General features: G+C 41.8%; 1 protein-coding gene across 7 annotated transcripts in view; it reads right to left on the bottom strand.

Annotated features, from left to right (window-relative positions):
* l1cama (L1 cell adhesion molecule, paralog a) overlaps window positions 1-15,707 on the bottom strand; it is a 57,258-nt gene that overhangs the window by 27,704 nt on the left and 13,847 nt on the right. For 4 of the 7 annotated variants that reach the window (XM_054780566.1, XM_054780569.1, XM_054780562.1 and 1 more), the window contains exon 2: window positions 652-889. In XM_054780566.1, coding sequence (XP_054636541.1) covers window positions 652-787 — 136 coding nt within the window. In that variant the 5' untranslated portion in view covers window positions 788-889. Of the gene's footprint in view, window positions 1-651; window positions 890-1,914; window positions 1,930-2,116; window positions 2,394-6,957; window positions 7,020-15,707 lie in introns of those variants that run through there. The other 3 variants (XM_054780563.1, XM_054780564.1, XM_054780565.1) reach the window with 3 other exon arrangements.

Genomic DNA, 15,707 nt, shown 5'->3' with positions numbered 1-15,707 from the left:
TCTTTGCCCTTTCACCTCAGCACCACCTTGCATCACTCCTTAGGGAAATAGATTTTCATCTGCATTTAAGGGAATGTGTGCCTTTAAGAGTGTAAGAGCATGTGTGCTGCTTGTTTGTACACACACTGTGTGGGCGGTGAAGGACGGTGACTCACTGCAAGTGTTGTTCGATAAAGCGGAGCAACAAATGCAGTAATTGGAATGTTTACTCTCTCTTTTTTTGTCAGACTGCCAGATCGTGACCACCTGGAAGAGATGAGGTTCAATATTGGCCTTCACCGATTGAGTCAAGGAGGAGGAAGTTAGCAGAATTCTGTAAATTTTTCTAGTGTTGATTAAATTACTTCTCAATCACATTTTGGTTTGCTCAGAGGAAACCAGATCAATAACTGGACTGATCAATGTACTATACGACAGGATCAATTACAAAGTAATTAGACCCACAACTGGATGAGGGACCCAAAAGAGCAGTGCAATATTTCCTGTACAATTATCCAGCCCTTAAGAGCAAAGAACACGCTCAATGTGCGCGTCGCTCTAATTAATCACTATGGCAGATCATTATTAGCCTGCTTTAATGAGTCAACATTAGTTTATCAACACACCAAATTAAAGCATTCATCTTGCATTATGACATCAGAGTGTACTCACAGTTGGATGGAATGTGTATGGCTGCTTGGCCGGAATGGGTTGCAAGAGAGAGGAGAAGAAAGAGGTGGAGGACAGGGGGGAGGATGCTGGAGCACCGCCCCCTACTGCCAACCTGCTGTCGCTGCTCGTCCGGCATTGCTCACTGTCCCATCAAAGTCCCACCAGGTCACGCACACACACACAACCAGAGGGCTCTGTCTTTCGTCTTCTTCTGTGAGTCCGGTCCACGGCCTCCTCTCTACATGATAAAAGAGAAGGGAGGCAGGGGCGAGGGTAGCAGGGAGGGGGCGAGTGGGGCCATGTGTCAGAGCGGGAGACAAATGAGCGTCTACCATGTGGTCAGTCATATAGACAGGCCGAGACATGGAGTTCATACGCCAATTTACAGCTAACCACAAAACTATCACAATAGAAGATCGCCATTTGGTTAATTACATGTCCAGTAGCCCATATGGGAGGGTGGGACAGATGGACAAATGGACACAGTATCACAACACATGCATTATACTGTACATTCAGCACTCACAATATTATGTGCATCTATAGTGTATACATTTGGTACACCTGCACGACATAATGTGGTCCATCAGTTAGAGCTGTTTTTATGTCAGAGGCAAAACAGTGTAGAAACAGCTTTTAGTATGATGCAGTGTAGTTCTACAAAAACCCATCTATTGTTAAATTAATACCTTATCTGAGTGCACACTGTTATCATTGTAAAGGAACACTTAGATTGTGTAGGTGTACCTAATGTATAGTGATGGGCAATGTTCCCCCTAATTGTTCAAGTATCTGAGCTTACACAAAAACGACTTGAGCATTCCTTCGATCTTTGTGAGCGGTATCAGACGTGCACACTGTAGTATCGCACCTGTCCAAAACCTGGGAACTAAGAACTTCCATTCTGCCATATTTTGTATATGAGTGGTTTCAAACAGACGGCAAGGAGGATTCCACAATGTAGCTTTCATTATTCTATACTTCAGACAAAACAAGCCATGGTCTCATACAAATAACCATTTGAATCTTTTAGAAAACCCCCAGGTTATCATTTTGTTTTCAACTTAATTTCTTGTTTACCATTTATATTGTTATTTAGATATACAGTACATTCATTTCCTTATTTGACTTTCCCGTTCTGTTTTAAAGCATCCTGTCGAGGTACTATTTTATCTGAAAAAGTACTTGAAATTGATGCCATGTTCGTTGTATGTGCTTACTTTGGTCTAAATTAAAAAAAAATAAAATTAACTCTCAACCGACCTTTCCGTCTGTCCCTTCAGCAACAAAAACTCAGCGTCACTCTTCCTGTGTCCGGTATACCATCAAAATAAAAGCACGGCAGTAAAACATGCACAGTTACGCCACACATTCAGTCCACACTTTTCACTCAGAAATCTGGCTCGCTACTTTAGCTTTGCAGCATGTTTTATAAAGCAGCCCTTTCTCACTCTAGAAATCTTACCCAGTTTCACCTGTTGTTCTTCTGTTTGCACATACTCCGACAGCCATCCATCCAGCCATCAATTTTCGTTACCGCTAATCCTGACTAGGGTCGGAGGGTATGCTGGAGCCTCTCTGACAGCCAGCCCACTTTAAAAGAACCGTTTTTTTACTTTGGCTTGTTGAGTCGCTGTTGCACTGTTTGTTTCGCCATAATACTGTACAGGGTTTGCAAGCAACCTGCCAAACAGAGGCATGTACTGTAGTACGTAACGCGCTATTAATGAATTGATTGGCTGTGGAAGTAAATACGTGAAAACAGGATCTTGTCATTGCCTGTACAAAATATTTATTCAACAAACCAGAGAAGTACAACTTCAGGGGAAAAATTTAATACTGTATGCACATTTCCAAAAATGTTTAAGTCAATATGTGGAGTAAAATTATCGAGCTGATTGAGTCAAGAACTCAATGTCCTTATATGAAACAGCTGAAGAAACAGTAAAAGCATATGGTTTACAGGTAGGTATATGGAGGACACACAATGCTGAGAACCATAGTGTCTGATATCATTTATTTCTGAATTAATTCATTTATTATCATTAAATAAGGAATTAAATAAGTTGTTACCTATTATATATTCTGCTTATTCAACCATTATAGAAGGTTTCTGTCCATATGTATTCCTGTAGTCTTTCTTTCATTATTTAATACGTGATGGATTTATTTATTATACATTCTTTATTATTTTCATTACCCTTTAAAAAAAATAGGTCACTGTAAGTGTGAACATGTTAAACACAGGAAGTGAAAAAACTAGCAGGAGGCCTAATTGCTGATACATGAAGAAGGGGTTGGATGAAATGCAGTAAACTCTCCTTCCTACTCCTTTTGGACATGTTGAATTATGCTGGTGCAACCATATTTTCTTACTTATTGTAATGTTCTAAGCATGTTCAAAATAAACTAAACCCTAGGTTCCCAAAGTGGGGTACACGTACCCCCAAGGGTACGCCAGTTGTGATAAGGGGTATGTGAATAAAAATGAAAAACAAGTGCCTACCACTCACAATTATGAGTGCTCTTGAGCGCCTCACGGCGCAAGGAGAACGGGGCAGAAAGGAGACACATGCACGAAGTTGGTAATTGCTCTGTGTGCATCATATGAACAAATAAGTGAGCATGATGATTATTTTCTACATTAACAGTGTTTAATCTTGAAGATTTCGTTTATATTGGTGCACCAATCCCCGCGTAGCGCAGTGGGGGATCACTCACTGTGAGTGGTATAGATATATACAGTATAGCTATATTAATGTGTACAGTATAGTATCAGTCCTGGTGAGTTGGGGAAACCACCCCTGCTAGGAGTCCATCCTTTCGCCATCTGTAATCTTGGAGCCAGTCCTGGCCATAAAATCCAGGCTGCCCCCTCCCTTTGCGGCACCACGTGGTGCAGCCCGCTGATTGTTTACACCACTCCGTATCACACACAAAGAGCTGTTAGCGCACGCCATAATTAAGATGCTCAAAGGGAAGAGACAAAAGAAAATGGTGATAACAGAGCAAGGACGTTTATTTGGCAGCCATGCGGTTCCCGCTGTTGGAGTGAACCATTTCTTTGGGCTTTGCACACAGCACCACACATTGGCAGTACCACAAACAAGTGACCTTAGAGAGTGAGGGAAGGTCAGATAGGAAAGTGATGAAAGATGGTGGCGAGGACAAAAGGATGATTCACCAATGGGCTAATTACAGATCATTAATGTGAAGACTTCAATGTCTGTCTGAGGGGAGTGAAAATCTTTTAAACAGAATGAGCAATGCTCATTGGTTTACATCAGTAGTAACAAATTAGGTAAAATGGACGACCAAACAAGAGCTGAGCCTTTAATGGGCCACTTTAAGCTTGTAGCATTAGGATTAAATGAACCATTGAACTGACTCACTTTCCTTGCAGAAGAATTGCACACAGAAAGCAAGAGGAGAGAGGGATATTAAATTGCAAAAGTGGAGGAGAAGAGGGAGAAGTGAGGAGGAGGCGGGTGAGAGGTGATAGGAGGAGCAGAGAGGGAGGAGGAGGCGGAGGCATGTCAAAGGGTGACAGCTGTGACACTAATCCAGCATCCATCCTTGCGTACACTTACACATGGGCAAGCGCTTCCAATCAGCGTGTATGTCACTTCCTCATTGTTCTCTCTAAAGATAGTCTTAGCAGGTATACTCCACACATAATTTTGTTGGAAATTATGCCAAAAAGATAGCACTCAATTGCATTCAAATTGAAGTGATTATGTCAGTATGTAGTCCCCATTGTCACGTTCTGCTTCACTGTCTGGTTTTATGCTGTCATTTTACCTTTTATTTCGTCTCCCCTAGATCCCTGACTTCTTGCCGTGGGCGGCACCACTGGACGCCCCTGTTGTCTATTGTCATTAGTGATCCTATTTTACCTGCTTTTCCAGGATTGTTCTCTCGCTTCAGACCACACAAGCAGATCCTCAACGTGATTACCGCCGAGGTACCGATTTTCTAGAATTTAGTTTCCTTTAACCTGTGCGTCCAGTGGTCCACCTTTTGGGGTCCTTTTGTTCTATTCAGTGTTTTTCTCTGTTAGTATAATTTTCCTTCCCAGCCGGTGATTTTGTGTTTGCCAATCGACTATACTTGCTTCCTGACCCAAGCCTGTAAAATAAAGACTCTAAACTGCTCCAACTGGTGTCTGTCACTGCATTTCGGGATCCTCTTCAACCAGGACCTTAACACCCATACTTTAAAAAAAATGGTAGAAAGGTATGTTTGTCATAGCCATAGCACGGTGTCTCGGATTAATGATTTTCAGAAAAACTATTTATGTATCACAATAGCTATATTTACAATTTATCAAAACAACAGCTTTTTTAAAGTCAGTTTTTTTGCATTACTGTCTGTCCAACAATCTAAACCAGAGGTGCATTAGGTAGACTAAATTACACACCATTAGGCATGTACTTATCATATGCATATGCCTGAATATTAAAGCAAGATGAATTAAAATTCATGCATTATTTAGTGAGAGATTAGGAAAAATCAGCTGTAATGTTAAGAAAAATGAAAAAATCCAATCCCCACATTTTGGAGGGATTTTTTTTACACTGCAAGAACTGAAAAGTGTTTCAGGCGGAAGATGAGGACTGAGTGGTCCACAGTATGAAAAGCTTATACACATACTGTGTAAAATTAAGGTGTTTTTACTACAAATAATAATAACCCATTTTCTTTATAGAGCGCTTTTCAAAAACTCAAAAACGCTTTACATGGAAAAAGCAAACAAACACAAGTGTGCAAAATAGCAAAATAAGAGAAGAAAGTGAAAACCATAAAGCAGAGTTCAGAACTAACAGTTAAAAGTGGAAGGAAAGTAGACAAGGAGACTTGGTGGTGGAATGAGGAGGTACAGGCGTGTATACAGAGAAAGAGGTTAGCTAAGAAGAAGTGGGACACTGAGAGGACTGAGGAGAGTAGACAGGAGTACAGGAAGATGCAGCGTAAGGTGAAAGTAGAGGTAGCAAAGGCCAAACAAGGGGCTTATGATGACTTGTATTCTAGGTTGGATAGTAAGGAGGGAGAGACTGATCTATACAGGTTGGCAAGACAGAGAAACAGAGATGGTAAGGATGTGCAGCAGGTTAGGGTGATTAAGGATAGGGATGGAAGTCTATTGACAAGTGCCAGTTGTATGATGGGAAGATGGAAAGAGTACTTTGAAGAGCTGATGAACATGTAAAATGTGCATAAAAAAGACCGGATTAAGAGATTGCAATGTGATGTAATTACTAAATACTGTATATACGTTTTAAAGACATGATCTGTTAAAAGCAGTGCGGAACAAGTGTTTTTTTAAGTTGGTCTTGAAAGTGGTAAGGCCAGCAGTGTCATGGCCGCACTAATTACTTATGTGGGGTGCACATTCGCCGCACGACACACATCCGCAAGACGTATGAAAAAAAAAATCGACAAACCTGACACCAGCAAAAACGTACAAAGGACACACGCTGGCCGTACGAATGACGCACAAAGAAGTACGAAGTGCGTAAGTTTGTCTTGCAAAAAAAACAAAGCGCCCGTAAAGTTTGTTTGATATGACAAAGAAGCTCTGCGGCCAGTCTACGGCTCAAAAATCAGCATGTCACATGCACGCCCTCTGTGTGCTTTTTGCTTTTTTTTGCACGTAGACCGGCCGTAGGAGCCCATACGACCGGTTGTGTAAGCTTAAGAAAAACTAAATCTAAAATAAGTATTTTGACCTAGAATTCATTCAATTTTGCACGTTTTGCAGATTAGCTGATTGCTTAAACACCCACCCTCACAAGAATGTGTGGAAATAATTCCAAATAAGTCCAATATCCATCCATCCATTTTCTATGTCGCTTATCCTCATTGGGGTCGTGGGGGTATGCTGGAGCCTATCCCAGCTGACTTCGGGCGAGAGGCGGGGTACACCCTGGACTGGTCGCCAGCCAATCGCAGGGCACATATAGACAAACAACCATTCACACTCACATTCATACCTATGGACAATTTAGAGTCGCCAATTAACCTAACATGCATGTTTTTGGAATGTGGGAGGAAACCGGAGTACTCAGAGAAAACCCACACAGGCACAGGGAGAACATACAGAGATGCCCAACGGAGACTCTAACCCAGATCTTCCCAATCTCCTGACTGTGACTGTGTGGCCAACATGCTAACCACTTGACCACCGTGTGGCCCAAGTCCAATATAGCCAACTTTTTTTAAAATATGGAAATTAAGTAGTTTTTTAATCCTTTCCCAATAATAAACACAAATGCATTCATTGTAATGCACAAGAGACAAACACACCTCAAATCGACTGACAAGACAGCTCAAACACGGTCCAGTGGGTCGCATTCAGCAGGCAGACTCTGCAAGAAGAATATTCCAGTCATGTTGAATAGAGCCAGTAAAGAAAAACTAATGCTTTAGGAGGTCTGTGCGAGGAAGGGGCTGCCACACACAAACACAGAGAGTAAAAGCGTTGGCATGGAAATTTGCTAGCTTTTGCACACAAACATCATTGCACTAACAGATGTGCGACACCATGAGCAACAACACTGTAGTGGCTGACTGAGGCTGGCATCCAACATCTGCCTCATTTCACCACTTCAAAAGTGTGCAGCAGCCAACCAGCCAGTCAGTCGCATTACTGTTACCTGCTCCACTGAGCATGGTCAAAGGTCAGGCTTGGGACCGCTGTGATGACCCATCATAGTGTTGCTGAGTGCTTTTAAACATTGTTATCACAGCTGGAATGTCATGCAGTCGCAGGAGGGGTTTTTCAGCGAGCAAAATGATTTTTGTGGGTGTGGCTCTTCCCCCCACCCCCTCCTCACCCCACCCCATATAAGATTTCCTTATGCTTGCTTCCTTCAATTATTCAAAATCTCTTCTTCATACAAAAATTCATTTTGCGTTTTTGTTCTGCTGGAGCATCAACCCCTAATTGGCACCCACAGTATTAGACAACAATTACTCCATTATATTTAGCATAATGCTTTAATTGGCATTGAGTAGACATTTTGGGTGTTGCTAAGGTGTTCCAAGCTAATTAGACTCTCTTATCGAAGGAGGGCGGGGTGGAACACACAAGATCAAATCAACACACCATTGAGGCAACCACCCACATGAGCGACTGGCTTCCACTGCTGGCTTTATGTCCATGTGATATATTATCCCAATATAGTGAGTCATACTGATCAATTCCTAAAGCTTCTTCCCTCTGATCTACAGGAGTGTGTGCATGTGTGTGTGTATGTGCATGTGTGTGTGTGTGTGTGTGTGTGTGTGTGTGTGTGTGTCAAATCAAACGTGCAGGTTCTGTGTCCTGTAATGCCTCACTTTTAAATTTTAATCCCCTCCAGCTGTGAGGATGTGAATGGGGGAGACGATGCAAGGCGAAAGAGGGGAGAAAAATAAACGAAAACACGTCTCACCCCCCGCCTCTTAACCCTCATTTTTTTCCCCTGAGGGTTCATCTGTCGAGAGAAATGTGGGGCTCAGTCAAAATGGAAAGAGAGAAGGATGACGTGATTTAGACGTAAACAAAGGGAAGTACTCACTTGAGAAATGGACGGTTAAGGGGCAGAGTGCCGTAGTTAGACATTATGAGGGTCAACGGCTAGTAAAATTGAGGAGGAACAAGGTGATGGTGGGACGTAGATTAACAACCCCTCTGCAGAGTGAATTATTCATAGAAATCCGCTTCCTGTGGCACAATTTGCCCCAAATTCACCCAAATTCATAATTCATTTGCCCCTTTGCCATGTGCATTCATTTTGGTCCCAGACTGATGCTGTCCATCCATACCTGCTTTCTTGTCTGTCTGAGCCTGATTCCCCCTCACCTCTCCCCTCCCTCCTCCTCTCCTTGGCAGGGCCATACTTAATGCATGAGCCTGTTGCAGTGAGACGAGTCAGTGCAGCGATGGCAGGAAAATACCACAAATCACTTAGAATAACACGGGCTACCTGCTTGGGCTGTGTTTTACTACTCATTTATGTCTTCAATCATTGCCATGTGGAAGATTACATCTCCCGGGAGCCGTTTAAATGTTTTATCAAAGGGTTTCTACCAAGGAGCCCAGCCTTGGAAGCGATCAAAAACAATGAGGATTCATTTTCCTGTCTTCTTTTTATCCACCTCCTGCATCCTGACACTAAAAGCCTTCCTGCATTACCTTCTCTCTGTCAATTTAATAACCTGCTGCAGTAGCACTCTGAGGACAATGGGCAACTCAGCTGATTAATTCAGTATCTGTAACTTTAATGGATAACATGCTTTATGGCACAGTAGAAACGCAATCACTCCCTCATGGTTGAAAAAAGGTGGAATGGATTGTGTTCCAGGGCTGGTGATCCATGGTCAACACCAAATGGAAATTTACTGGCTGGAAAGGAAAGTGCAGATCTGACTCTTATCTGGAATCATGCTACATGGGCAGCACATTTATCAATACCGCTATTAGCATACTAGCGCAGGAGTCAGAGCCTTTCCTACCCCCACTAGAGTCAAGTGTAGACGCCATATCTGCAACCCTCTCCTGAAGACTCCACCCGTCTGCCTCAGGCATTCCACCAAGGTAAATACCAAAAGAAAACAAAAGGTTGTCGAGGAGCCACAAGGGCACAGCCAACTCTCACTCTATCCGCGTTTCCATGACAACACTGTCTCCACGCAGCATCTCTACCCTGCCTTTTGTACATACAAAATCAGTTATTCACACACAGTATCACTCACATATGCGCACGCACGTAAACCTGATCATTCATTTATTGCGAAGATCGACAGGCTGTCACACACACACACACAATCATGTTTAAGTCCAAATGCTGGAGGCCATCATATTAAGCCCACAGAAACATGACATGACTCCACAGCTACTATTGCAGCTACTAAAAATTTGATAAGTCTAAACTGTTTTTGCACGCATCCAAGCAAAAGAATTCCCAAAGTCTCCTAAATATGAAGACTTGTATCCATCTGACAGGAGCACAAAAGAACTACGCTTGATTTATTTATGTATTGTTTGATCCATAAAGAGAAGGTAGTACACTAAAAAGGAAGTGAATAATTAAAGAAAACTGGAGTAGGCTTGTAAACATATCCATGAGGTTGGACATAGAGAGGAGAGGCGGATGGACAGGCAGGGAAGAACTGCCAGCGGGTGATCAAAATGGAAAATTGATGAATACTAGGTAAGAAAACATTTGAAAATTCATATAAACAGAAAAAAGTGGAGAGAACCAAATACAGTACAATGAGAAAACTGGTAGTCATCATGGGATTAGTAACCAGTAGAAGCTCCCAGACTTGGAAGGTGGGGGTCTTACTCTTATGTAATAGTGTATCATATTGCCTGTGTGTGTGTTTGTATCAGTAAAGATCAGGGTGTGTGTCAGCAGGTCAGCTAATCTTGCCTGTCAGCTAATGGAGGAGGTCTTCCAGATGGAGCTCTGCTGCCTCGAGTCAGTGCTAGCTGCTCCCCACTGCAGCCGACAACTGATAAACTAATTCGGTTACAGCTCATGATCTGTCTGTCAGCTAGAGGCTGCGCATGAAGATGTATGCTGAAGGTATAAGGAAGTATGCAAGGAAGTAAATAGGTGCTTCTGAGGTTTGAGCTCTCTGTGTGGAGATTGCACGTTCTCCCCATGCTTGCTTATCCTGTTCAGTCTCCGGTGACTACCCTAGTTGACTTTGAGTGAGAGGTGGGGTACACCTTGGACTGGTCGCTAGTCAATCACGGAGCAAAAGCATGATATGCAGACAAATAACCACTCACATTCACATCAACAATCACTGAGCAGGAAGTGAACCCAGGCTGGTTGCATGAAAGGCAGCTGTGTGCATCACTACACCAGGTCGTCAGCACGGTGCCCGTGGGCACCAGGTAGCTCCCCATAACCACTTGAGGCCGGTTTTTATTCAGGTTTTCAGTTAATGATGTGAGATGCACTGGAAAGAAAAGCATTCTGAAATACAGTACAAGATGCATATGGACAAAACATTTGTCTCGATGCTTTAATATAAAATGTGAGTTGTGGATACCAACATTTTGTTAATGTTCCGCCATAACGAGGGTGTCCAGTTTGTTTGGGAAGAAATAAGCTATGTAAATAACAAATAATAAATAAACAAAAAAAGAGTTGCTCCGGCCATTTTCATTTTGTAATAGTAGCCATAGCCTCCCCGGCTCTCTGTAAACTTGAAAATGCTGAACAGAATAAAATAATAATAAAATAAAATAAAATATGAATGGCTAGCTGGTTAGTTTAAGATGAAACACATTTTTTTTTTTTAATTTACTTGAATATCTCTTCCAAAGATGTACATTTGATTATTGGTTTGGAGGACCAGATCAATTCCCATGACATTTTATGAAGGGGTCCAGCATAGGGGCTGTGCCCACTAATTTGTGATGCAGATTTGGCTCAAGGTGGAGATCCAGGATTACTTTTTTCCCCCTGTTTTTCAGAAATTTCAGGATTTTTTTTACTCTTTTCTCAAAGAAAAACTGCACTTTTTTTTTTCATCTACAGTCCTTATGTGAAACATAAACACACGTGTTTTTCTTTTCTGTGCGTTCTAAAAAGAACAATGTTCCATTTACATAAAGTGACCCTCATATTAACCAAGCTACAGTGACATTTTGATTCTAAGAGCTAACACCGAAGAACTACTTTTCCGGCGTAGTGACACAGCGCCTTGCTCACAGCACCTCACTCACAACACCTTATGCCACTACCAAGTAGAAATGTGCGATACCACTGATTTCCTTTCCGATTCGATACTGACTAAAATTCAGGCTGGTATCGGCGATACCGATCAATACCAATACTTTATGTAAATACATTTAACATGTCGGGTAAATTTTAAAAAGTGTTGTATTTCAAATCATAACATAGCTCGTAAAATAAACAATATAAGACATCGTAGCTATTTATTCATTTGTTTTAAAAAACTGCATACCATTTAGACATGGTCTCAATAATTTATTCATTTTCCAATGTGCTTCTGTTAATGATACACAATACCTCAAATGACTAAGTTATCGATATTTTGATTTGAAAATCAATTTTAAACCCGAAAGATCTGGTATCAAAGGTATCGATATTTCAGTATCCATCCGCACATCACTACAGTACTACTGAGAAGGAACGTAAACTGACGGAGTTGTTGCATCGCCTGTGAGCTTGAAATGAATTTTCCAGCTCAACAGAGAGCATAAGTCTTGTGCTGAAAGATACAGCCATCCCATCAGTCAGCATCCCAGTGACAGCGGACATTGTAAGTGACTGTTTCAGTATAGTTTCATTTTGTCAGTGAAACTTTTAGCACTAGTGCTACATGCTAACGCTATGAGGTTTAGTGTTTCACTATAGCTGGATCTGTCGAGCACCCAGCAAAGTTATTCTCGGCCTTGGGGGAGTAAAAGTAAAAACTAGTCCTTGTCGGCAGCTCTCACAAAGTCTGCCATGATTAGTGATAGCAAACGCTCTCTCCTTGTTGGTGTTGTTGACAGAAATAGCGTACATTGCTATGGGCTCTGTGAAATAAATGCGCCCAGGAAAGAAGCTCCGGTAATGCTTCAAATGACCAAAATACAGAAAGTATTACATGTTATCATGAATGTACCTGCTACTACATGGTCACATAATGTATATAAAATGATAAAACGTTGGAGGTGTTTGGAGGAGTCTGTAGGCGGACTGGGTGAATCCCATTACATGCGTTGTTGCTGCCTCATGCTAGCAGTTTCTCTCTATTTAGAAGGCACGTAAAAGAGAAAGATGTGTGTTCATGTCTCACATACGGATTGTGGATGATGGACAAAATTTCAAAACAAAGTGCAGTTTTCCTTTAATTTCTCAGTGAATAATACAATGTGTTTGGATGAAATTTGATATGCAGCCAAGAGCTTTTGATTACAATTTGGATCTGGGCCACTTTTTAGATGTGCAATGTGAGATGGTACTTACATATAAGACAAAACAGACAAGGAAAGTCATCACATGCATTAATTCCTTCCACATTCAGACACTGTGTATAGTACATCCCAGATTGGTTGGCAGTCAATCACATGGCAAATTTTTTAAATGGGGTATGTAAAAAAAAAAAAAAAAAATTAAAAAAGCTAGTACATGAGTGAGTATATGAGTCTATGTTTTTGGGATGTCTGCACTGGGATATATTAAGTGTCCCTTTTAGTTCTACTGTAACTGAAATGTATACAAAAAGGAGGATATAAAGATAGCTCACTGAGAGAAGGGAATCTTAAATGTTTTGATAGATGCAAATGCTGTGCTGAAAGCACAGGCAAGAGGAGACTCTGCTCGTGCTCTTGGTCTCATCCCTGTGGTCGTCATTTGCTTCCTGAGCTGAAGCATCACTCAAAATTGTGTGCCTGCAGCACAAAGCTAATTACAAGGCACACCCTTGGTGTCACGCTGCACATGTGATGGGACGCACGCAAACACCCCCACCTCTTAGCCATGCACATCATCATATTGTTATTCACAGCATGGACATGCACTGATGAGAACCTATAGCTTAAATTGTGTCCTAGATAAGAGAGGGTAATGGTGCTAGTGCGAGTAAAGAGTGAGGGCCAATCATGACATTATGAAATTATAAGGAGGAGTTATCAGCAGTGAGCTTCTCCCGCAGTTCCACTCTCTGTTTCCTTGTCTGTCTCCTGCTGTGCCCTAGTCCCTACCTTTCCTCTATCTTTATCTCTCACTGTCAGCACGCCGCCTCTACATCTCCTCCTCCAGCAATTCCAGCATCATGTTTTGTCAACATAAAGCATTTGTCCATCAGAGATGACCATTTGAGAAGGATCCAACAGGTGAACAGGTAGTTTTTTGTTTGCTACTGCAGGCAAAATGGAGCTAGACCGGCTCGCAAGAAGCATAAGATAACGAAACAGAAGAGTGAGCTGTAAAGAAGAGAAAGGGTGGGGCCAAGGCACTACAATGGAGTCATATGATGGCATGAAGGGGGGAAACGTGCATAAGTTGCATCAAGTGAGAGGATGGCTGCAGGTTTGCACTGAGCATGCTTGTGCAGTCCATCATTGACAGACAGGAAGAGGAGGGAGTGGTCCCTGGAGCCGAGTGATAAGTGGCCCATATAGTGCTGGAGGACAGCTTGTGTGACACACAAGGACATGTTGTTGCCTCCACGGGAAGAACCCCGACGAGCGGGGAGGCGTGCGTGTATGTATGTGACCTACGACCTCCATCACAACAGGTAACATATGAGTCATTCATAGAAACACATTTAGGTGAGGAAGCATTGGTACATTATGACATGCTTTGGTTTCCCAGCAATACTTTGTGGACAATAAAGTATAGTTATATAATTAGCTTCCATTCCTTTAGGACAGGGGTCTCCAACAGGTAGCTTGTGAGTTACCAGTAGAGCTCCACCTGATCAAATCAGACATTATGCCTCTTTTTAAATGAGAAATTACCACAAAATATTCCAAAAAGACAATGACCACACTGTTGGAGTGGCAATATGCATTGTAAATAAAGTACAATTTAATGTTGCCAGTCATATAACTAAAACACAAGTTGCTCACTTGTCCTTTCTTTGTGTCAAAGTAGTTGTAAAATTTATGAAAGCTGGAGACCCCTACTCAAGGGAGACTTTGTACAAGATGTGGAGTGGAGATGCTTTGTCTGTTAGGGTTGAGTTCCCTCTAGTTCTTCTGCAGCAAATTCATCCAACCAGGTACCTTAATGGACACCATCCCTGCAACCCAGTGTCAAGAATATTCCTTGTCTGGGATCATTTGTTTCTAAGGGCTCAATGCAAGCTAGTCTTTTTACTGCACTTCTGGGAAATGAGCTCATGGCAATGCAAGGTCACACATCATGCTTTACAACACATTTGCATGGACGGGCTTCAGTGGCCCAACGGCTGCAGGAACCTTACTGTTTTCATTTTGTAGGGTTTTTTTAGACCGCTTGTGGAAAGAAAAGAATGACATGAAGATTAGAAAAAAACACCTGACTGAACACACACATTACACACGCTTGCAGAAGTGCACACGCAGCACAAGCACACACCCCTGCCTGTACCAACAACAAATACCAACAAAACAGTTTGAAACAACACAAGCATAAACTCCAGGTAGAAGTGATGGTGTTGCAGCGATTTGCATTCTCTTAATGACAAACCAAGTCCGACAGGACTCAAGTCAATCCCATTAACTTTGTTAAAAGTTGCAAATGCAGCAATTGCTCTTAAGTGCTCCCCGTCTAATGAAACATAAGATCTTCCGTTCATTTCTGCTAGTAAGTATCTATAGAGTGGAAAGAGAGTGCACATAACATGGCTGTATGGAAACAACAACAGAAGCAGTCAAGATGGCGAAGGAGAATTTGTAGGTTAGCCTCCACGCTAAACTATTCATTAATGTGACAAGGCTTCTCATATGCATTTTGGGGAAAAATTGCGAACAGCTAATATATAAATTGGGGCTTTGGTGAGACATTTCAAAATGAGATATAGGCAGCCTCTCCTCAGAGAATTAAACACTGTTGGAACCTCCCCTATTCCTGGAAAAACTGATATTCTGGAGCATATTTTGTGGATTTTTCTGCTCCCCCAGACTTTGTTTACTCTCTCTACTCTACTCTGAACTAAAAAGCAATTTATTTTGCCTTTCAATTGCTTAGCAAGTTTGAAAAACATGTTTTTCTTTATTTTTACTGCGCCTCCCCTGAAGTTTTCTGGTGCCTCCCCATAGATGTTACCAAGTCTTTTTCAACAATTCTCCATATTTTCTACCATTTTTTATTTATACTGTAGCATTTCATTAAAAACGACCTTCCAAGTCCAACTAAATGCCTTTTCTACACACACTGTACATATCACATAGTCAGATGTTACAACTTGGTGTTAAATTAGCTCATTCACTACAAATCTCAGCATCTGTTGACGCAAACATTTCATCCACTTCAGTGTGGAGTGATAGGTTTTCCAACAGCGGCACACAATTGTTTGAGGAACTGACTTTGCATGACGAGTCAGTTTGAAGAGAT

Source organism: Dunckerocampus dactyliophorus, chromosome 1 (genome assembly GCF_027744805.1).
Source record: "Dunckerocampus dactyliophorus isolate RoL2022-P2 chromosome 1, RoL_Ddac_1.1, whole genome shotgun sequence".
Lineage (NCBI taxonomy): Eukaryota > Metazoa > Chordata > Actinopteri > Syngnathiformes > Syngnathidae > Dunckerocampus > Dunckerocampus dactyliophorus.
Note: the sequence above shows the minus strand (reverse complement) of the source record. Positions and strands in the feature narration are given on the sequence as shown.